Genomic DNA, 24,257 nt, shown 5'->3' with positions numbered 1-24,257 from the left:
ACCTGTTTGTATTTTGATATAACTCCGGAAGAAACACAGTAGTGTTCTCTGTGATTATTATTCACATTTTTAGGCAGTCTTAAAAATTTCCAAATTAAAAATAACTTCCCTACTGCTAATCAGAGCTGCTCTGCTCTCACAGCCGAGAAGTATGTTAGGCCTTTGGCCAGTGTTGTAAGAGAAACTGAAGCTCAGCTGCATGTAGGAACAGGAAAAGTTTTCTAGTCATACCCATTTTGAAACTTTTGTTGTCTTACTTTTTTCTACTTATGTGCATCTTAGCACTTGGCTCTTTGTCCAGTTTTCATTTTGAAAGGAGCCAGCATGCCAGATGATACTCTGTAACTAATATACCTTTGTCTTTATTTTCACTCCAATGGTCTTTTTGTATTTGGAAGACTTCATAAGCAAGAAATATTTTCTTAGTTCATTTCACAAATGAAAATGTTGAGTAACACTGAGTGTGTTTCTTATTCTTACAGTTGATATGAAATTAATCTATGAATTCACCAATTAATTTATGATTCCTTATTGAAATCTGTCTGTTGAAATGTCAGTCAATACTTAATGTATTTAATGGATAATTTACTAAAGTAGTACAGGTTTGTTTAAGATTTTTTCAGTCAGGATGTTGTGTAATATTAAGTGCCTTATAAAAATCTAAGCGTATTCCATGATCCTTTTAATTTAACCAGAAGCTATAAAAAGTTCATGTTGATTAAACCTATACTTATGCAAAATACTAATTTGTATTATTTATCTTACTTTTAAACCTGTGTCAGTCCAGTCCCTGCCAGTCGTCTTCTGTTTACCTGTTTTGATCTGTAAGGCCCCAAACCCTTAAGAGCTTCTATTTAGGAAGTGATTCCTCAGCTTGTGCTTGCACGGTTGATTGTTCCTGCTCAAATGTAGTAATTTCCATCCATTGCTTTATTTCAAACCACTGCCCCAGTTTATCAAAATCTTTTATAATTATAGTCTTCTATTCCAAATGGTGGTGCTCTACCAATAGTCCTATTTCAATCAATAATTTAAACAAGATTTTGGAAAAGAAACTTTGCATTTAATTGTCTAAGTCTTAAAACCAGATCTTGAATGATTGCAGACTCAGGCCAGGCAATGTAGAAATGCCATTCTTACAGTTTGACTGTGAATATTTTTTTAGCATGTTTTTGGGTTTGGTTTTCCAGTGCATAAACATACCGGTTCTTACAGAAGTTTAAATTTACTGCCTTAATCGTTTTGACAATTGTAGTATATTGCTTTTATAGTAATATTTAGTATTCTATATAACTAAGAGTTGCTGAGACTAGTAGATTTTGTTTCAAGATTTATGATAGTCCTTAGTGCTTGACATTTTTAATGGAATGGTATGTTTGATTAATGTAAGCTTGAAGAGCATGCAAATCTGTCACTGCTTCTATGAAAAATGTCTTGTTTGTACATCTTTTCTGTTGAAGTTTATTTTGCAGTGTCAACATCCATTGCCCATCTGTAATTTTCATTGTAGCACTCCCTAAAGCTCCTACTCTTCATAAACCAAAAAAACCCCTCTCATTTTGCCTTCATTTTTCTTTCAGAGATGAGTTAGTTCTCTTGTCCTTTCTTTTGACCATTTTAATTCTTTGGAAACAGTGCATACACTCCTACTAAGCTTTTTTCTCATCAAACACTTCCAAAGCCATATATGACTTCTTAATTCAAAAGGCATCTGCTAATGGAAACATTGAGATCAGCAGAAAAGAACATTAGCTAATGAGTTCTGGAAACAAAAGGATGGTAGAAAGAACACACTCATCAGAAACTTACTTTCTACCACCAAACACACTATCTCTAACAAAAATATATGTATTTTTCCATCTGAAGTATTTGTAATTAAAATAAATCACAAAATACTAATACAATATCAAGGCATATAATTATTCAGTTAAAGTAACTCATTGTCTGATTTGAAGTATGCATAGGAGGTAAAAGCCTCCATTTCTCTTAATAGAGTGCAGGCAAATGGTTATTGGTTCCTTCCATTATGCTCACATTCAGAGACTGTTTCTTGCTTGCATAATTTTAATATTTTCAAGCCTATTTTTTCTAATATGCTTTCATGTAAGGAGCTATGTTTGGAACAGTGCCCAAGTTTCAACTGTCACCCTTCTGGCTGTGTTTCCTATCTTCTCTGAGGAGTAGTATAGTCTTTGTTAATCGGAAACAAAATTGGTTCAATTACTGAAGTCTGCCTGACTCTAACAAGATAAGCAAATTTCTTTGAGATAAGATACTTGGTGTTATGTCAGTGTTGGTTCAATGATTTTTTTTAACACTCCTTAGACAATTTTTGCTTTAGTCTTAGCATTTTTAATGTTCTTATTCAATGGTTTTTAAAATTATTTCATCATCAGGACCTTCTTCAAACCTACTTTTAAGTTCTTACACATTTGTTAGATTCTTACCTCATGATTTGGGGTCTCCTGGAAGATCTTAAACAGCTCACTATTGATCCCTGGGGGGACTCCACTTGTGACAGGTTTCCAGTTTGAAAAGGAAAACCCTCTGCATGTGAACTGTCAGCTAGTTCTCCACCACATAGACCACTTCTCTAGACCATAACATGTCAGTTTCTGTGGGATCAGGCTATGGAGAACCATATTGAAAGCCTTGGAGATACCCATCTAGACAATGTCCACCATTTGCCCTACATCAACTGGGCAGGTTGCTTTGTCATAGAAGGCAGTCAGGTTTGTCAAGCATGATTTTGAATGCATTTATTGAGGTCATAGCCCTTAGTATTACTTCCTCTCAGATACTGCTGAATGTTACAGGTTTAAGGCTATCATTTGGTAATTGCAGTCTTTTAAAGGACTGTCTGAAAACTTTACTAAATTCACCTGAAAGCTGGCTTCAAACTAAAAATTTGGGTAAAGAGCAAGAACTTGCGATGACGACTGGCACTTGTCTGTATTCTCTGAAAGGACTTGGCCACTAATATGGAAACTTGTTTTATTACAAAAGTCACCAAATGTGCCTATGGATTGGTGGCTTTGCATTTTTAGAAGCAAAGACTCCAGGTAATATAAAGCTTAGATATCATTGGTATATTAGTTGGTGAAATTAACAGTACTTGCAGTATAGGAATGCCAGATTTAATCTGCAAAACTTCCAAAACTGGATAAAATACCAGGAAAGCAGCAACATTGTATGAGGGCCTTTGCTCTCACAGTTCTTCTAGCTGCTCCGAAGTGTTCCCAGTCTTGTCTGCTGTTCTTGTCTGCAGTGAGATTGCAGGTTATGCATACTTGTGTGTAGCTGGTTTTGTGTCAGAGCTGTGTTCAAGAATAGAAGAGGATACAGTGATTTTAGCCATTTGGATTGTGACAAAAGCTGAATTGGTATTTAATATAGTAAAAGAAAGACTTCAATTTGCTTACAAGGGGACCTCTGGATGTCTGGATCTCATACAGCCCCTCTGGCTCATACCTTAAACAGGTAGTCCAGGACCACGTCTTTTGATGACTTTTGAATATCTCCAAAGAGGGAGGCTCCACCAGTTCTTTGGACAACCTGTATAACTGCTTGATCACTCTCTCCATAGAAAAATGTTTTGTTATGTTCAGGAGGACCCTGTGTTTCCATTTTGGCCCATTGCCTCCTGTTTTATCACTGGGGACCACTCTGAAGAGCATGGCTTTATCCTTTTTATACCCTCCCTGTAAAAATTTGTACCTATTGATGAGATTTACCCCCTTAGCCTTCTCTTCTCCAGCCTGAAAAGTCCTAACTCTCATAGCCTTTCCCCATAGTGTTCCTATGGGGTCATGGGCCCTTCTGGAATCTCTCCAGTATGACCATGTCTGTCTTGTACTGAGGAGCCCAGAGCTGAACTGAAGGTGTGACCTCATCAGTAGGGAAGGATCACCTCCCTGGGCTGCTGACACTTGTATTGCAGGGTACCATTAGCTTTGCCACAAGAGCACATTGCTGGCTGATGTTCAACTTTGTGTCCACCAGGGCCCTCATAGCTTTTTTTGCAAACCTCCATTCCAGCTGGTTGAGCCTCATCATGTATTGGGACATGGGATTGTTCTTGCCGAAGAGCAGGACTTTGCATTTCTCCTTGGTGAGAGATAATGAGATTCTTGTGGCCCCATTTTTCTAGCCTGTTAAGGTCCCTCTGGACTGCAGCACAACCCTCTGCCATATCAACCACTCCCCCCTGTTTTGTTTTGTTAGCAAACTTGTTGAGGGTAGACTCTTCCCTGTTATCCAGTGTAGAAGGTGTTTTACTTTTACCTTTGTTTAAATTACTTCATGCCAGCCTCAAATTGCAAAATACTGATTTCAACTGTAAAGCAATAAAATACATTTTAGAATCAGAGCCACAAGATAATGCAGGGAACCACCTTCTAGACTCTTGCATGATTTTGTTTGCAATATAAGCATTTGCTTTTATGCTGATATTTGGAAGAAATTAACCTTTTTTTGGCTTTATTATTTTAGCCATGTCCTTCAGGGGCCCGTGATTTTCGAGAAAAGCAATGTGCAGATTTTGACAATATGCCTTTCCGGGGAAAGTATTATAACTGGAAACCCTACACTGGAGGTAATGGTTAGCTTTGTGAAAATGTATGTGTAGTCTCCAAAATCATATAAATGTTGTATAGAGAGTGATGTTTCCAAATAGAATGTTATGATTAAAATATAATGAGATAAGTTTACTAATCTTGCACTTTTGTCAATTGCTGAAAATTTTGCAGAAGAGCCATCTCTGTTCTGGTAGAGTTTTGTTTTACTGTGAAGGGGAGTGAGCACTGTAGGAATATGAATCCCTTCTCCATCTTCAGTTACACAAGAATTAGAGATTCCATACGTGCTTTTCATGCTACAGGCATGTGTTCAGTATAGATGTCTCAGAATAATTTTTCCTTCCTGAAGATCAGGATATGAGGAAAAGGAGAAAGAAGTAAAAGCATTTATAAGAGTCTCTAAAGACTTCAAGAATTGAATAATAAATCATTTCACTGTGCAATGAAAGGGTATTTTGCAGCAGGGAAGAGGGTTGTAATTACTTCTTGAGATAGTTTAATCATGTTTATGTTGCTGTTATGTCATTCAAAGGTTGTCGGTTGTCCTTTCGTTATTTTGTTTTGTCTTGTTCTAAACTCTGAGTGAAAAAGTCCACATTCCCCCTTGTGTTCTTGAATTTTATTGACTTGAATTGTTTTATTCTTAGTTTTTATAGATTAAACACCTAAAAAGAATCACTATGATCACATGATCTGAGCTGTAGTGTGATTCAATAGGACTAAATTCCTAATTTAAATAATCTGATCTCAGTTTTGAAATATACCCTGTTATATTTCTAGCACTACATTATTTTGTTATTCATGTTTTTCAAATTGTGAAGTGCTATCCTTATTGTTTTAAATTGTTCAATAATCATTAGGGTTGTATTAACATAATGGAATCGTTATGGAGCCAGCCAACCTTGCCATATCTTACTATGCGAAATAATCTTTTTTGCAAGAAAGAAGAGTCAAGTAGAGGAATCAAAAAAGGGAAGTTAAATAAAATGTATACATTATATGTGTCAGGTATGAGATAAGATTATAAAATTCAGATCTGTTTATGTATATATTTTTTTTTTAACTAATTGTTAACTTTTCAAGATTTGTGTTGGTTTCTTTTTTCATTCGTTTTTATTGTCCAGGTGGGGTTAAACCATGTGCATTAAACTGCTTGGCTGAAGGTTATAATTTTTACACTGAACGTGCTCCTGCAGTAATAGATGGGACTCAGTGCAATGCTGATTCATTGGATATCTGTATCAATGGAGAATGCAAGGTTACAAATGTTTTATGAAGTACTTCTGGGTTACTTTGTTGTGTCTGCTATCCTCTCCATTTTACTATGGTACCTGTTTGTTACTTTTATGGAACAGGAGTTGTTGACAGGTCAAGTTGCTACTGAAAGAATAAGATTGAGACAAAATAATAACAAGTATTGCATAAACTAGACAAATCATTTTAATATCAGTAACCTCTCACAGACATTCATAGAATCCTTCATTTTGTCTTCTTTTTTTTCTATGGTTTCTTTTGAAGAGTTGATGGAAAGGGCAACAGGAGATGAACAGATTCTTTGTGCTGTTCCAAGGCCTCTTTCATAATTCCAATTAGAACACCACCACTCTGGCTGAAAAACAATAACTGTAAACGTACTAATCTGATTCTCTCTATCTAGTTCATCCAGTTGCAGCAATTCTGCTGTTAATGTAATTGAAACAGAAAGCTGTCATTGTTGCTCTGTAGTTCTAGGAAAAAGTGTATAATGATGCAAGTATTTGCCATTTAATAAAATTGGATTATCTTGTTTGATTCTTACAGAACTGCTTTACATGAATTTGAATAGAACTGGAAGTCTGTGCCATATTTTTAATTACAGACATCTCACTGCTTCTTCAGTTTAACAAAAAAATTATGTACTTAAGCCTAGACGTCTGAACAATGCTGGTTGACTCAAAATTATTCTCTTTCACTGAAACCATTAATGAAACTAAAGCTTAACCTGATGCTTAAATTCTTTGCTAAATTGAGGCCAGAAGGTGTATGTTTATAGAATAACATTATGAGATCAAAAGCATTTCTAATGTACTAGTAAACTAACAAAAAACCTTCAAGAAATAACACTTTTGTTAAGGATCCACCTGTCTCTGCTTTCATTAGCTTTGTAATAGGGTTGACTCAATAATTTATAGGGAGTAAATAATTGTTCACTGTACATAGATTTCTCCAGTAGATAATCAGAAATGTAATGTAGTTTTTATCATCATTTGTGGACACTTTTTTTCTGAAGGCTTTTGAAACCTATCTAATACAGCATGTGATTTTGCCTTTTACTGCATTTCATTCTGTATTCATTCTTACAGTGAAGTCATTTACACTTTACATTCAAACTTAGGAAAATAATTACAGATTTTGCCTGGAAGATGTAGCAGTATGGTCTATGAAGCTGTAAATGCCTTTGGGTACAACAATAGTATTTATGCTGCATAGATGTTTAAGGTACACAGCAAATGTTTACCTTAACAAAGCAATATAGATTTACCACATCTGTTGAAAACATCACAAATAATTTATTGATAACTGTAGTAATTACATTGTAAAATGCTGTGGTATCCTTTCCTGAAAGTCACAGTAGAAATACACAGTACTTATTAATCGAGATTTGGTAACAACCCAAAATGTGGATTGTTCTTTTTTTCTTTTCTTTGTCTGGTGAATGAAAGCACACTTACAGTAACAGCTATCAAAACCAAAGTGGACAAAAAGAACAGAGTATCTCAAACTTGAGAGAAACACTTAAAAAAACCTGTTAAGATAACGGTGCAAGACCATCATCCTGTTAAAATACTTGTTCTTATCTGTTCTCAGCATGTAGGCTGTGATAATATTTTGGGGTCTGATGCTAAGGAAGATAGATGCCGTGTTTGTGGAGGAGATGGGAGTACATGTGAAGCCATTGAAGGTTTCTTCAATGATTCATTGCCCAGAGGAGGTAAGCACATATATGTCCATTATATTGCACAATGCATTCAGATGACTCTTTATCAAATAACAGTACTGCATGGAGTTCCAGCATGGCATTGCTGCTGGTCATTCACTTTGGCTCCTTTTTCTGTATGAGTGTGGATTATTGTCAAATACAACAGTAATATGTTTCATTATTCAATGCTTTGTTCTCAGGGTCTTTAGTGCACTTAAAAAGAAGTGTGTGTGGGGGTTGTTACGGTGGTATAGTGACAATATTATGTATGATTTTAATGGCTATAATAGAATCTGATAGTGATATATGACATTTTAGAATAGGAACGATCCAGAAATGTCACTTAAGTTCATCTTATTAAGAACTCAGGAAGTGTATATGGGTAGTTAGTTTAAAGCTTTGCTCAGATAAAGACATATTAGTGTTGCAATTTTAGTGTTACTAGTTTTTAGTTCCTTAATATAAGAAAAGGGTTGATGCACTGAAGTGAGTTCAGTTCAGTGAGGGACTATTAAGATTATTGGGGTCTAGAGCACTTGCACCTCGGTGAGGCTGAGAGAACTGGGTTTCTGAAACATGGAGAGCAGGAGATTTGTGAGGACTTAGTATCAGCCTTGCAATAACTGTGGAGAAGACAGAGCCAGGCTCCTCATAATTGTGGGGATGTGGTGGGAGAGGAGGCAATGGCTATAAATTGAAACAAGACAGGTGCTGACTAAACAGAATTAAAAACTTTTTTGCTCAGAACAGTCCAGCAGTGGATCAGGTTTCCCAGAAAGGTGGTAAAGTTTCCATGTTTGTAGATTTTAATATTCCAGCAGTAAAGTGCTGAGTAACTTGGTTTGATCTCCTAGCTGACCCTGCTGGTGTTGGACTAAATGACTGTCTAAAGTTCTCTCCAACCTGAATTACCCTGTTATCCTAAGATTATTTTATATATTAATTATTTGTGAAATACTGCTGAAAAGACTTCATTAGCACTTAAGAAAGGGAATTTCTGACTACACAGTAAGTTCTTCATATCACTTTCAAATCTTTGTATGAAATTTTAAAGGTTTTCCTTTATGTCACATGAAATAAAACATTTAAGTACATTTGAACGCTGCTTCTGATATGAATTTTTAGTAGTAAATAACTTATTAAAACCAATAAAATTGTCTTTGTCTTACAGGCTACATGGAAGTGGTTCAAATTCCAAGAGGTTCTGTGCACATTGAAATAAGAGAAGTGGCAATGTCAAAGAACTACATTGGTAAGAGCGTGGTTGAAATAACTGACTGTTGTTAAGTCAATATTTATGTTGTGATTTGAAGGTACATTTTCTGGTTTTGCTAAACCATGGTCATAGTAGAAGCAGAAGAGGGAATTTTTAGCTGTTAATGTTAGGTTGCGATCAGAAAGTTGCAGCAAATGGTTAGGACACATTCTTTTGAACTGAGCTAATGAAATACATTGTTTATTCCTCCTTGTCTGGTCAGTACAAGATCAGGGAAACTTCACTATAGTTGCAGTGTCAGCCCTGAGCTGAAGTGGATGAGGAACACTCAAATGATCTATTGTACCACTCTGTGGTAGCATTGTCCATCTAGGAAGTCTCTGATCTTGGGGGAAACACACTGTTTTAAAGCATAATTTTATTCTTGGAATTATTATTCATCAACAGACGTAGTTACTTAAATGCTAACTATGCTCTTTATCTTAAGGCAATTTCATGTATTAATTCCAAAGTGTTTCTGTGTTGCTGTTTTGTAGAAACTAGATGTCAACCCTGTTTTATAGATAGAGAAAATGAGATGCAGAAAAAAATCTCTGCTTAACAGAGATAGTTCATAAAGCCTTTTGTAAAGCAGTTTTAAGTTAAAATTTCCAGATTATTATTCCTTTCTTTAAAGGCTTTGTTTTTTTTAATACTGATACATACAAAGCTAGCTTTGTTGAACTCAAGACAATATGCATTTCTGAAAGTCTCTGTACACTCATTTGCGTAGCAGTTCACAGTAGTGCAAGAATCATAGAATCATAGAGTCCTAGGGGTTGGAAGGGACCTCGAAAGATCATCTAGTCCAACCCCCCTGCCAGAGCAGGGTCACCTAGAGTACATCACACAGGAATGTGTCCAGGTGGGTTTTGAATGTCTCCAGTGAAGGAGACTCCACAACCTCCCTGGGCAGCCTGTTCCAGTGCTCTGTCACTTCTTAGTCAAAAACAGGTTAGAGTTGTACAGCAAATTTACAGAGTAGCACAACCAAAAGATGTTACCTGTTTAGGCTGAACAGCAGCTGACATGGCTACATTTGTCATTCTGTACTTCATGTAACTGATATATGTAACACTGACATGTTGGAAAGGATTATGATGCCTGTGAGTTAGAAAGACAATTATACTCCTAGGTACATTGATTGTTAAATTGATTATATTGATAATAATGGTACCTTTTACTGTTGGATATCTACTTTCTGCCAGACACCATCCTTCTGTAATTTAGCAGTTAATCAATCCCCCTCCATTCTGCAGCAATAACAACAGCAGTACTCCAGCAGTAAAGTGCTTATTATTTTTCAGTATCACTCTCCCTGTGGCCCCTCCCCCATGTCAAAATATAATGCAGATATGTTTGCTTATGTATCCTAGACTGATATTTTAAACAGAGATGGTGGGAGGGAGGCATGCATTGTATTCCATCATGGCCATTTTCTGCTACAAAATCTTCCATGAGCAGCTGAAGACCAGAACAAAGAAGATAACTCTTAGCTACTACTAAGTTTGCTATTGCTGTTTTATAGGCAGGGGAAGGTTTCTTCTTTGTTCATTTCACTTACCCATCTTTTAAACTAATTTATAACAAACATCCCTTAAACTAAGATCCAGTTCTTTTGCAAGGCATGGCCTCAAATTTAGGCTGCAGTTAGATATTTGGCAATTCAGTCAGCTCAGTCAGCACTTGTCTCTTTCTGATAATTTCTGCACCAACATCACTCATAGTACTGTGGCAGCAGAAGCACATTTCTGCAGCTGCATGAATAATTCAGTCTTCTAAACTGATCTGTCCAACATAAATTCCAGAAACAACAAAATTGCTTGTTTTCAGTGCTACTTTAAAAAAAGGATTTAGTACTACTGTCATCTTCCCTTAAAAGGCTTGATCCACGGTGACATCTTCCTTCGTATTCCCTTTTTGCAGCAGGGCATTCTGTGCTTATTTTCTATGGACTTATCAGGTTCTTAAAAATTATTTGATTAGGACATTAATTGCTCCTTCTGTCTCATGCTAATATCATTATGCCATTGCATAATTATTGGAATGCTATTTACATCCATGTGGCCTTCAGCTGTGTATGTCAACTGACTTTAGGTAAATCTGTTTACAGAATACAAACGCATTTTTGTGGGAAGTCAGACTGTAAAACAACCAACTGTTTTGTTTCTGGATATACAAGTCTATAAAGACAATATAAGGAATGTGAATCACTTAAAAAATTCCAAACAAGTGAATGTGTCAGAACTAGTTTCTTCACTCAGAGCACATGAGTGTTTCCAAAGTAAATCCAGAGAAGTTAAATAACTAAGATTTATGCTATGGAAAGACGTTCCCTTTCAGACCTTATGGTGCTGATGGAGATGGTTACTAATCCCTGGGGAATATGGCTGTCACCAATACAACATTACAGCCTCTCCAACTATCTCCTGCTCATATTAGTGCTCTCTGTTCTGTTTTATAAGATTTGAACGTCATTGAGACATTTTCCCTGACTGTTTAAGGTAAACCATCTGTCCACACAGATTTAGCTGAGAATAAAAACTTGATTGTAACTTGTTTTATGATTGTTATGTGACCATGTTCCGTGTTTGGTAAGGTGAGTTATTTATCTCAACAAAAAATGACATGGCTGTTTGATCATGTATTTCCAACCATCATTTTGCCTTTAAGAACAAGTTTTATTTGAAATGAATGAATGCTGAATAACCTGATAATCCTCACTTTTTTTCAAGAGGTCAATATGAAATTAACAAATTATTCACCACATAAGTCATTAGGTCAGTATTTAGTAACAGATTATTTGCCTTAAGATACAAAGGTCAGTTTCAAATTTAGAAACTTAATCTTTTATTATTGATAAAATATAATCTATAAATGCCTGAATAATACGAGCTTGTCCAGCCTAATTGCTTAGGTAGCTGAGACATTTTTTATCTACAGTACTTATATGGTATAAGGCTGTAAATTAGGAATAATTGCATCTGTAGTAGAATAACTTGGCTTTATGCCTGAAGAAGTAAAATAACATCCTGTGAATAAAGACAACAGGCAAGAGGTGATTGGCACCATAGGTCAAACTCAGTGTTCCTTCTCTTGTTTTCCTCTGCATGTTATCTGAGATACCTATCCCATGCCCCAGCTACTTAATCTAAATATTAGATTGGTAATTGATTATACATTCGAGACCTACATATACATTATGTAGAAAAGCATACATGTAACATGGGCTTGGTTTTAAAGTTGAAGGTATATTACAAATTGCATGCGGCATTCTGTGTTGTTCCATATAGCATCTCCATGTTGGAAGTCAGCAAAGTATACCTGCACATTAAAGACAATTGCAGAGGCAATATTGTGAAACTGCTTGAGGAATATTTTTACCAAGGCTAAAGAAAAGGCTTTCTCTTGCTTGAAGAAACAGTGATATTGAGCTGAAGCTCACCTACTTTTAACAGACCAGTAGATTAATTTGCAATGGCTTCTCCATTACAAATGCTGCTTCCAATTTTTAGGTGGCTTGTATTTTTTTTTAAGCTTTAAAATCTGAAGAGGATGACTACTATATTAATGGTGCCTGGACTATTGACTGGCCAAGGAAGTTTGATGTTGCTGGAACAGCTTTCCATTACAAGAGGCCAACAGATGAACCAGAGTCTTTGGAAGCACTAGGCCCTACTTCAGAAAATCTCATAGTCATGGTAACACTATAAATAATATATTTCTGAAATTTGAAATATGTATTTGTGTTCTGAGAAAAGACAAGGCCATGAGTGAAATCAGAATAGGTTGTGTTTTCACACCTACTTAATATTTGTGGTTTAACAGAGCTTTCTTAGCTTTCAAAACCTACTGGCAAACATTGTGTTGAAACGTGTCAAAATTCGAAGAATCCCAGGAAGTCTCACAGAAAATGCCCCATCTCTGTTAAATGTGGTTTAAAGCTTGGCCTTGTGATTTGACCCATATTAAAGCATGTTGCTGTAACATACATTGCTCTGAACAGATTGCATAAAGTATGAGAATGTAACAGAAGATATGACCAGGATCCTGATACCCTGCCTCTGGCAGCAGGCAATAGTGAGCTTAGAGTTGTGCTCCTGTGTGTGTTGAGGAGTATAAGATCAAGATGACACTTGCCCAGTATGTTTTGTCAGCTGACAGATTTTTAGTTCAAGGATTGCTTGAGCCAGATGGGATAATTTTCTTTATAGAATTATTGTTACCTGGATATTAATATTTTAGACAATATTTACAAACACCTGAATCCTGGCTTTTCTGCGGTAAGTGTGATTAAGCTAGAGAGTCCATGTAGAATATGTTACACAATTATTATAGTGTCTTTTTTTATTTAGTCAGTGCTTCTGAGTTTATTACTGAAAATTCTTTGCTTTTTTGTCCAATAGATAGATATGCCTCTGCAAAATATCACAGAAGGTAGGAGAGGATGAGAAGCAGCTCTAGGATATGTCAGTTTGCTGCCTCTAGCATGATATATATTATTAGCAACAGAAAGAAAAAGTTTGTTAGAGAGTCAGAGCCTAGTGATGAACAAGTGGTATGTGGAAGTGCAGTTACAGTGAGAGCAGACAAAATTAATTATGATTGTTGCACTTTCACCTATGTAATCTGCAGTGATATGGTTATAGTGAGAGTTTTAGTATTCCTTTAAAGAAATCACAGATGTGATTCCACCAAGCTGATGCTGTTGGCTATTGCATTAAGGCAAAACAATTAGCTCACCAATAGCCTGTTGCTGTTACTAGTATTACTATTATTGTGGTCACTAGAAGTGCACACAAGGGCAGAGCTAGGTTCATATCTGCTGTGAGTAGCTCCTCACAAGATTCAGTAAGGATTGCTACATGCTTGCACAGTGATGTCCTCAAACAACTTAGACCTCATATAATTATGCAACTGTCAATTTAATTTCCTTTAAGACATTGATTTGATGAGAATTTGTTTTTAGAACAATTAAGTCAAGAATAAAGAACTGAAAGAAGTAATGAAGTTGAGTTAATGGGGAGAGAAGACGGAGCTCACCTTAGACAATAATATATGATTTAGAATTTAGTCCAGATTCTCTTGGGAGTGCCTAGAAGAACTTATATGGCTTCCTTTATTACTTTTTCCCATCCAGAGGACATAACACATACCTAGATTTAATGTCACTAGCTACCCTCTGCTTGCCTGTTTTAATGGTATAACCAGTTGTTTTCAACTACAGATTCTGCTACAGGAACAAAATTTGGGTATAAGATATAAATTCAATGTTCCCATCTCTCGCACTGGCAGTGGAGACAATGAAGTTGGCTTTGCATGGAATCATCTACCTTGGTCAGAATGTTCTGCCACTTGTGCTGGAGGTAAGACATCAGGCCCTCAAGCAACAGGGTAAACTGAATCGCAAGATGCACTTTACTTTTTAATTATCTGGGTAACTACTTGAAAACATTACTTTCAGACATGCCTGGAACAATTTAGTGAAAGAACATTATTTTATCATATTGAATTTTGTTGTTATTCAATACTTTTAATATGTTCAGATGTTTTTGTTAAATACACTGTATATTGGCACAGTGTGTGCCTCTCTGCTGATGCTTCTTCTGAGGTTCTTTTGAAGTCGGAGTATTTGCTTTTCACAGGAGCTTTCTTGATAAAGGACATTAGAAGTTTCAAGTAAGGAGGCAAATAAGGCAACTGTAAATAAAGGGATGTGTCTTTGTGTGTTTGTAGGTATGCTTCACGTGATCCTAGTCAGCCCTCCTATGTTCCAGCCACCAAAGTGGCTGCATACTGGCAGTTCTGCTCTGGCAGATGGTAACAACTGAATTATACTTCCCAGCCCATAGTAGTGTCTGAGAGTTGTTGCCCTTCGGTGGCAGCAGCAGTGGGAGATTTGTGTGTTGTCCCATGTGATTCATCATGGGTGCCTTTCACCCACAATTTACTATATACCTAATCCTCCCCCTAGTGTCCCCCATGCTATTTTTTACGTCTGGCTGGGAGAGCAGGACAGTTGGCTTCCTTGAAAGCCAACACCACTGCTGCTGCAAGGTCTGGTGAGTAGAAGTGCTGTGTGAACATAAGCTGAATGCATCATCTCCCCAACATACCTCAGTTTCAGAAGATATGAGAGAGCACTTTAAATCCACCTAAGAAATTCAGTTTTCTACTGTACTGTGCACTGCCCATAGCAAGTGGAAGACACCGTATTTCTTTAGAGAACCTTTGGACCAAATAGTTTGTTGTTGTTTGGTTGGTTTTTTTCCTCATGGCTACTAGAGGTATTGGTGTTTAGAACCATCTTGACTCATCTTTCTACTGAAGCTTATTGTGGCTAAAAAGCTGCCTAATCAGAGTCCTCTGGCAGCAAATCCACTGGGCACAAAATCCAAGTCCAGAGGCCAAGTTCACCCCTCCTGGCACCTTCAGGGAATGTTCCACCACGTTCCTCCACGAGTGCAGGGGCACAGCTGCCATCTTGCCATGGGTTGCAGGAAACTTCTGCTTGGGCACCTTCTTTCCCTGCCTCCTCACCAACCACCAGCACTGCTCTCCTTCCCCAGCCCTGTTCTTCTCCTCCCAAGTGCCTCTGCTCAGGTGTTACAGCTGTTCTTTCATCTGTTAGTTGCTGAGGCTCATCTATTGTCCCTCTAATGGTTCCTTGGCTGGGTTTGGAGCAGGGGGAGCTTCTCAGCTTCTTGCCAGAGCCACTCCTGGGGCCCTTCCCCTGCTACCAAGAAGCCCACCAAACCAGAACAAGTACACAAAGGACAGCACAAATTCTCTTGTTGTGCTGTTAAATAGAGAAAGTCTTGAAACAGAATAGGGGAAGTTGCCAGCTTTCTCCAGTATTTTTGTTGTTCATTTGTTAGATTCCTGGGTCACAGATTCCTTTTTTAACTTCTGTTTTAGTAATGGTGAGTCTGTTAGGAGAAGGAACATTTTAAAGAAGAAATAAAAAGCCCAGATCATGGCAAAAGACAGTTCAAGTTATCAGAACTTTAGAAGTATTACAAAATCCTATTTTTATGATGGCAATGAGATAACGATGTTTTTGAAGTCAAGGAATACTGCCATTGGTTTAGGCAGAGTCAAAATTTTAGCCTTTGATCATCTGCCATGGAGGTCATTGTCATTTCACAGATGCAACAATATACAGTGGAAAAAATAATTAGCTCTGAAGGATTAGACAGTTTTCTAGATTAAAACAGGCTTATAAATATTGTGTAGGCTAAAATGGATATAGAGTGGTGGATATAGAGTGCTCTGCCCTTCATGCAACAGAATTGTGAGCCCCTTCCAGGTAGCACCCAGGATCAAGGGGTCCCTGTAGCCTGCCCACATCAGCTGGAAGACAGAAGCCTGAATGGAGGGGGTGAGTGGAGGCAAGTTTGTGGCCATGGCAGGAAGCGAGTGTCCCCCTTGGCTGCCTCAACTCCCTTGTGCCCCTGAGAAACAGATATGAAGCCCTCCTGGAAAATTTGTAGATCATGGAAGGAGGGGCTGACCACTTGGGAGGAATATAGGACTGTTGTCAGAGGATGTAGGGAGGCAATTAGGAAAACTAAGGCCTCCTTGGAATTAAACCTTGCGAGTGAGGTCAAAGACAATAGAAAGGGCTTCTTCAAATATATTCATAGAATCATAGAATCATAGAATCTTAGGGGTTGGAAGGGACCTCAAAAGATCATCTAGTCCAACCCCTAGAGTACATCACACAGGAACTCATCCAGGTGGGTTTTGAATGTCTCCAGTGAGGGAGACTCCACAACCTCCCTGGGCAGTCTGTTCCAGTGCTCTGTCACTCTTACAGTAAAAAAATTTTTTCGGATATTCACCTTGAACCTCCTATGCTCCAATTTACACCCATTACCCCTTGTCCTATCACTGGTCATCACTGAGAAAAGCCTAACTCCGTCCCCCTGACACTCACCCCTTACATATTTGTAAACATTGATGAGGTCACCCCTCAGTCTCCTTTTCTCCAAGCTAAAGAGACCCAGCTCCCTCAGCCTTTCCTCATAAGGGAGATGTTCCACTCCCTTCATCATCTTTGTGGCTCTGCGCTGGACTCTTTCAAGCAGTTCCCTGTCCTTCTTGAACTGAGGGGCCCAGAACTGGACACAATACTCCAGATGCGGCCTCACCAATGCAGAATAGAGGGGGAGGAGAACCTCTCTTGACCTACTAACCACACCCTTTCTAATGCACCCCAGGATGCCATTGGCCTTCTTGGCCACAAGGGCACATTGCTGGCTCATGGTCATCCTCCTGTCTACCAGGACCCCCAGGTCTCTTTCACCTACACTACTCTCCAGCAGTTCAGCCCCCAACCTGTACTGGGACATGGTGTTGTTCTTCCCCAAATGTAAAACTCTGCACTTCCCCTTGTTGAATTTCATCATGTTTCTCCCCGCCCAATTCTCCAACCTATCTAAGTCTCTCTGAATGGCAGCACAGCCTTCTGGTGTGTCAGCCACTCCTCCCAGCTTAGTGTCATCAGCAAACTTGCTGAGGGTACATTCTATACCCTCATCCAGGTCGTTGATGAAGATGTTGAACAACACCGGTCCCAGTACCGACCCCTGTGGGACTCCACTAGTCACACACCTCCAACCAGATTCTGCCCCATTGACTACAACTCTCTGACTCCTTCCTTTCAACCAGTTCCTAATCCACCTCACTTCCTGGTCACCAAACCCATACCTGATCAACTTATCTACAAGGATGCTGTGGGAGACGGTGTCAAATGCTTTACTGAAATCAAGATAAACCACATCTACCGCTCTACCATCATCTATCCACCTAGTAATTTCCTCGTAGAAGGCTATGAGGTTGGTCAAACATGACTTACCCTTGGTAAAACCATGTTGACTGCTCTTGATGACCCCCATGTCCTTGATATGCCTGGAGATAATGACAAGAACAAGTTGTTCCATCGCCTTTCCAGGGATGGAGGTGAGGCTGACTGGTCTATAGTTACCCGGGTCCTCCTTCTTGCCCTTCTTGTAGACTGGTGTGACATTTGCTTTCCTCCAGTCCTCAGGCACCTCTCCTGCTACCCGTGACTTACCGAAGATGATGGAGAGTGGCCTAGCAATGACCTCCGCCAGCTCCCTCAGCACCCTTGGGTGCATTCCATCCGGACCCATTGATTTATGGATGTCCAGATTACTCAACTGATCCCTAACCCAAATATGTTAAGGGTGAGTGTCAGGAAGATGAAGTTAAGCTTTTCTCAGTGATGACCAGTGATAGGACAAGAGGCAGTGGGTGCAAACTGGAGCATAGGAGGTTCCATGTAAATATCAGAAAAATCTTCTTTACTGTGAGAGTGACAGAGCCCTGGAACAGGCTGCCCAGAGATGTTTTGGAGTCTCCTTCACTGGAGACATTCAAAACCCACCTGACCACGTTCCTATGTGATGTACTCTAGGTGACCCTTTTCTGGCAGGCGGGTTGGACTAGATGATCTTTCGAGGTCCCTTCCAACCCCTAAGATTCTGTTATTCTGTGATTTTTACTTAATTTCATTTTAAGGGAGGATTCATGAATCCCTGGAAACTGCATCCATTTATTCATATTATATTTATTTGGGGGTGGGGGGGAGAAGATTTTCTTCAGTATTATGGTGGCCAGACGAAGCAATTTTCCCTCCTTTTCTGCTTAGTATTGGGATGTACTGTGATCACTTGTTTTCACTGGGCTGTGTGCTCAGGGAATAAATATTTCATTGTAGCTTTAAGTCATGTTAAAGAACTAGATCTTTCTCCATATGAGTACCTGCTATTCCACAGCCCCCCAGCTTATGAAACACCATTTGCCATATGCCAAAAGAAGACACAATTCTCAAAAGGGGCTGAGTCACGGGAAAAGAAAAGGGAGTCAAAGGTTTTAGAGACAGAGACTGTGACTGGAAAATTTGGCTAATATAAATATGAAGTGTTGGGAAAACTTAAAAATTAAACCACTGCATGGCTTTGCTTGTTTCTGTAGGATTCATTATGAAATGTGTTATTGAAATTCTGTTTACTTGAACTCTGTCTTTAGGAGAGACATTTTGCTCTACATGAAAGAATAACAAAGTACTAAACAGTTAAAGAATTTATCACTGAAAGGAAAAAGAGAACAATAAGCATGTATGAAGAACAGTAATATGGAATTTATTTTTTTATTTATGAGGTTAAAAAAATTCTTTGGGACAAACTGTGAAAAAGTTAAAAGCCTCATCATTTTTCTGACTCTTACTGTATTTGGTGTGGCTCACCTGTAGTTATTGGACTGATTAAGGTTTGATTCTATGACATTTGTTCTTGATGCAAGAAAGCTGTAGGTGACATAGAAGCAGATATATTTTTATATCCAAGTGGAGGCTTTATCTCAAAGCTGCAAGCAAATCTAAATTGTAATCCACACTTTTTACAGCTAAATGTCTCTGAATATGCCTGTATTTTAATGTAATGCTTTTTTGTCTAGGTGTATGTAACACTTAAAAAGCTGTCTTAAAAGAACATCCAACTTACAAGTAGTTAGAAGCCAAGACATGGCTGAATTAAGGATGACTATGAAAGCTGCAATTGTTTTCTGTAGTTGTGGCGTGTGGTGAAACCAGGACTAGTTGGGTGGGGACCATTCTTTGAGGCTGTGTCACAGGCTAGCTCATGTACACTCCACACTACTTCAGTCTAGTTCTCTCTAAATAAGACTGTGTCTGCATTACATACCATTTGACCAAGTCTGTGACTTTTAAAACAGTTACTAGTTGTTGAACATATTTAATTCAAAGAGTCTAAAAAATTAAAAGTGGGAACTGAATTACAGCCCACCGAAGTGATGTTTCTGTCTTGTGACCTTGAGGGTACATATTGAATGTTATGAAGTAGCACACAATTCTAAAACAGCATTTTGGCAGTGCTAAGTTTAAATGGTTTCAGTGTACTGCATATTGCAGAAGTGTTAGATTTGCATACAGTTTCTTCTTCATAGTGTTTTGAGAGTAATCCATGCATTAAGCTGTTTGAAGAGCTGCTTTTAAGCCTTGACTTGGAGAAGAATAATTTGAGCAGTCAGGAGGCAAGGAACAAACTGAAAGCAAACTAGGAGCAACCTACAATCTTTAAATGATAACCTGCTGCCTTTTCCATGGGACATTTATTTGTTTTTATCTCTGTTGTGCTAGTGAGTCACATCTGAATGGTGGAAGTGCTTTAACTTTTCAAACAGGCCCTCTGTTGGAGGCTCGGTCTCAGTTTTGCAGAATAGGAAGAGCATGGTGAATAGGATGATAAGGAAGAAGGAGGAAAGTTTCCTGTGTAGGAGAGCTCAGTGTGGTGCCATAGCTCTGGATTTCATTCCTGCCTCCTTTGTGTGGTTCTCATGATACTGAGCAACTCAAGGCAGACACTACAGTCTTGCTAATTATCAGTTCGTCATTGTAGGGCTGGATTGTCTGACCACTGAAGCATGCAATAAATTTCACGATTACATGAAGTGTATATTCTGAAAACTCAGCCAGACACCTGAAATCAATGAATGCTTTCCACAGTAGACATTATACATGCACTCCCCCCATAATCTTCATAGAGTGAATCTATCTAGGATATAAAGTTTGCAAAACGAAGTCACATGTTTAGATTGCTTCTAAATAATAGAAGAAAGTCTTTCTTCCATGAGAAATTGTAAATTGTGTGTTTAGTAGTGTCATTCATGTTAAAGGAGAAAAGAACGAAGTATTCCTTAGTTTCTCTCCCAGTGAGCATCATGTTCTGTGCTTACCTGGTAACAGACAACTACTTTTCAAACTGAACATGAGGAGTAACTTCTTTACTGTGTGAGTGACAGAGAACTGCAACAGACTGCCCAGACAGGTTGTGTAGTCTCCTCTGGGCATATTCAAGACCTGCTTGGATGCAGTCCTAAGTAATGTACTCCATGTAATGCTGCTGTAGCAAGAGTTTGAACTAGATGATCTCTAAAGGTCCCTTCCAGTCTTCTTCCTCTTTTTTTTTTTTTTTTTTTTTTTTTTTTTTTTTTTTTTTTTTTTTTTTTTTTTTTTTTTTTTTTTCTTCTGGATTTGTTTTCTCTTATGTAGGATGATAATGTAAGTTCATTTGTTCTTAATATCCAAAGTGCTAGAACAGGAAAGGGTGATACGTATCACTTACAGATCACAGAATTGTAGTTTACATACTCTCTTGTCTTTTTGTTCTTATATATTATCTTGTAGTTTTCCAAGGGCAAGTGTTGGACTTTGTGCAGAATCATAAGAGTTATTGTTTAAAAAAATTCAGCAGAGGAAAAAATCCTTCTGTGTGCTTTTACTTTTGTATAAATTTAAACACAAACTTAATGAAGTGCATCCCATTCTTTTTAAAATTTCTTCTATGCTTAATAAATTTTAGCAGTAAATGGCAACAAGTGACAGCATTTATTATCTGAGATTTACCAGGTATCCTAAGCATTTGATTTTATTCATTCTATTAAAGTTCATCTCCAGATCAGTTAAATGTCTTAGAAACTCATGGTTTTTCATGAAATAGTCAGTGTGCTATTATTTAGTAAATTGATTGCTATCCAATTTTCTTTACTGCTCATCATTCTTCTAGTGTGGTACCTACTATGTTTTACTTTCATGCCCTCAGTTGAATTATGAAACTGTCTTTAGACAAATAAAACATACTTATCCTCGTCAAGGGAAATGTAAGTTTGGCTCTGTGATGAACATCTTGTGATCTGATGAGTGAGCTCAGAAAGTATGTCTGGGTTAACCAGCATGCACTAGTTTTAGTGATGCAGGATTTAGTAAGTATTGGTACTGACATCTTTATAATTAACTGTTGCAATCACAAACCACAATTTTTGGGATTGCTTTTAAAAATAGATACAGCCTTAACATGCCTGCAATTTTAATTTAAGAATAAAATATGCTCCATGTAATTTAAAATTTGGCTGCTGAAAGTCATGCAGACTATTTGTGAATTGAAAACTTCGAAGCATTTGAGTTCTCTGGAGATTATGGTCACTAAACCACTGGAGTTTTGTTTTCTATTAGAATTGCATTGACCAGTCATGAAGATATTTGATGTCTTTTATTATAAACTGTAAATCTGTAGATTGAAAAGCTGAATGTTTCTGTCTAACTGTCTGTAATTATTCCCCCAAGAGTTTAAATGAACTATTTTAAGCTATGCTTTTTAGATTATTTTAGGAGAGATGATATACTCAGGGAAGAGTTGATAATTTAAAAGGTTTTTTTTTAAAGGCTCATGGGGCTTAACCCAGTTATAGCTTTTGTCTGGGTAAAAACTGTATTTCTAGCTTTTTCCATTTCATTTTCTTGCCATAAGTTAGAGTTTGAATTTTGTTTCTGAGATTTTATTTAACGTAACACTGTAATTAGACAGCAGTGATGTAAAGATTACATACTGTGTGGCAAGACACTGCAGAACATGTTAAAACTGGAGCAATATTTCTACTGACCTTGACTAAAAACTATTCACTGTGAGTGAATAGTGGTGGATACTGTCTTACCTGTGATATCCTACCTGACCAATATTCAATAAATAACAGGTCTGACTTTATTTATTTATTTATTTAAACTGAGCACAATTATACTTTATGTTCATAGTACTTCAAAATACTTTCTTATTACATAGGTCCTCAGGAATAAATTTACTGAGGGTGCCCAAGCCTTGAAGGAAATGTGTCTGATACCAGTAGGCAATTCAGAGAAAACATAACATTAATTTCTATGCTATCCAATAAATGTATTTGTAAGAATGGTATGCATCATAAATGCTTAATTCTATAATGTGTATAAATTACTATTTTAAGTAATTATATTTCAGGGAAATACTGTTATGACAGCAGCATTCAGCCCATTTTATCATCTACCAGGAGAATTATGGCAGCTCGAGATCAAACAATATATGATTATTCAGCAGTTGGAGCTCAACAGGAATTCTGTGTCAAGTAGCACATGTTACTATTATTGCTGTTTGGCGTTACCTTTTAAATATTATTTCTCATCGCTCTGAAGACTGAGTATTAAAATGCAAGATAAATACTCCTACTCAAGTCATCAGATGTTTTTTGATTACTTTCCTTTGTTGGCAGTGTTTGTATAGATGATAGAATTTAAAGTGAATCATCTTGTCACAGATTGTCAAATATTAAGATCTTCCATTTATTTGTCAAGAGCCAAAGGAAGAGATTATAAAGAAGTACCTAATCTGGTAAACATTTTTCTCTCTTTCATGCTGTAATTGATATCTTTTCTCTACTAAAATAATACTAAAGGAGAACTGAAGACCATAATCTCTCACTCTGTGTATATATATATATGCACAATATAAAATAAGAAGATTGAACTACTAAGTGATATGAAATTTTGAAGAGTATAAAGATCTAGAAGTAAGTGACCAATGAGGCAAAGTGTAACACGATAGACCATGCTTGACTAGTCAGATATATTTTAATATAACTAATTTTCTAAACCAAGGAAATGTATTATATCAATTGATCTGGACTTTCTTAAGGCTTTTGCTGTCATGTACACCTAAAAAAAAGGAATTAGAAAAGATTATTGAACAAGAGGCATGGAGAAAATGTAAATTACTGGGCCAAAAGGCAATGAGCTAGTGGACTGCTTAAAGACCTTGCACATGACTCATGAGACCTCAGTTTTTCTTGATCTGATAGCAGTATAAAAAGTAGAAAACTGATTGAAATTGCTGACAGTGCAGTGTTAGGAGACACATGGGGAAGACTGGGATACATTGTAGTCATGATAAAGACAGATTTGGTTTTAGGATGTATTGATTTAGAAGTATTAATGACACTGAATAAGGCAGGAGTAGAATCACTCTGGACTACTGGGCACAGTTTGTTTTGTGGCTGTAATAAACTGAGGTGTGAGCAGATGCACAGGAAGGTTGTGAAGCTGACCAAAGGAATGGTGGCTCTAACAACACAGAGTCTTCAATAGTTGACTTGGTTAACTCTTGGTTGACTTAAACCGAAAGACTTTTTTCGTTTAAAAAGTAAATTGGTAATTAATGTATCTAGAATGGAAATTGGAATACTTATAGTAGTCAGAGGTATGATGTTCAGAGAAAAAATAAATGTACCTGGAGCTTGATCAGTTTACAAAAGGGGTTTCATAGGGTGTTTCCCTGCAATAAAAGGCTGTTGCTCCTACTTGTATGTTTCAGGTTTGTGTTTCAAGGTTACTTAATTACCCTCATAGTGTAAGATCTCACTCAATTCCAGCTCTGTATCATTTCATGTGATTGAAATTCTAGGTGCTGGGAATGCTGTAAATGGAACACCTTTATGGTAAGCTCTGAAATCTATGATACCTAGTGGGTAAATATCTGAAAGAGAGTATCTGGCTGTTAACACAATCAGCCAACAGCTGTGTAGGCATGTGCTTCAGGCCCTTGAGGGTCCCCTGTGCTAG

The 24,257-nt window shown here is 37.5% G+C and overlaps 1 protein-coding gene across 2 annotated transcripts in view; it reads left to right on the top strand.

Moving 5' to 3' along the window:
• Positions 1 to 24,257, top strand: part of ADAMTS6 (ADAM metallopeptidase with thrombospondin type 1 motif, 6) — a 134,316-nt gene that overhangs the window by 90,575 nt on the left and 19,484 nt on the right. For both annotated transcript variants that reach the window (XM_010005365.1, XM_010005364.1), the window contains exons 14-19: positions 4,492 to 4,594; positions 5,702 to 5,835; positions 7,425 to 7,548; positions 8,708 to 8,788; positions 12,329 to 12,492; positions 14,019 to 14,157. In XM_010005365.1, the coding sequence (XP_010003667.1) occupies positions 4,492 to 4,594; positions 5,702 to 5,835; positions 7,425 to 7,548; positions 8,708 to 8,788; positions 12,329 to 12,492; positions 14,019 to 14,157 (745 nt within the window). The remainder of the gene's footprint in view (positions 1 to 4,491; positions 4,595 to 5,701; positions 5,836 to 7,424; positions 7,549 to 8,707; positions 8,789 to 12,328; positions 12,493 to 14,018; positions 14,158 to 24,257) is intronic.

This window comes from Chaetura pelagica, unplaced genomic scaffold (genome assembly GCF_000747805.2).
Source record: "Chaetura pelagica isolate M959 unplaced genomic scaffold, ChaPel_1.0 scaffold37, whole genome shotgun sequence".
Lineage (NCBI taxonomy): Eukaryota > Metazoa > Chordata > Aves > Apodiformes > Apodidae > Chaetura > Chaetura pelagica.
Note: the sequence above shows the minus strand (reverse complement) of the source record. Positions and strands in the feature narration are given on the sequence as shown.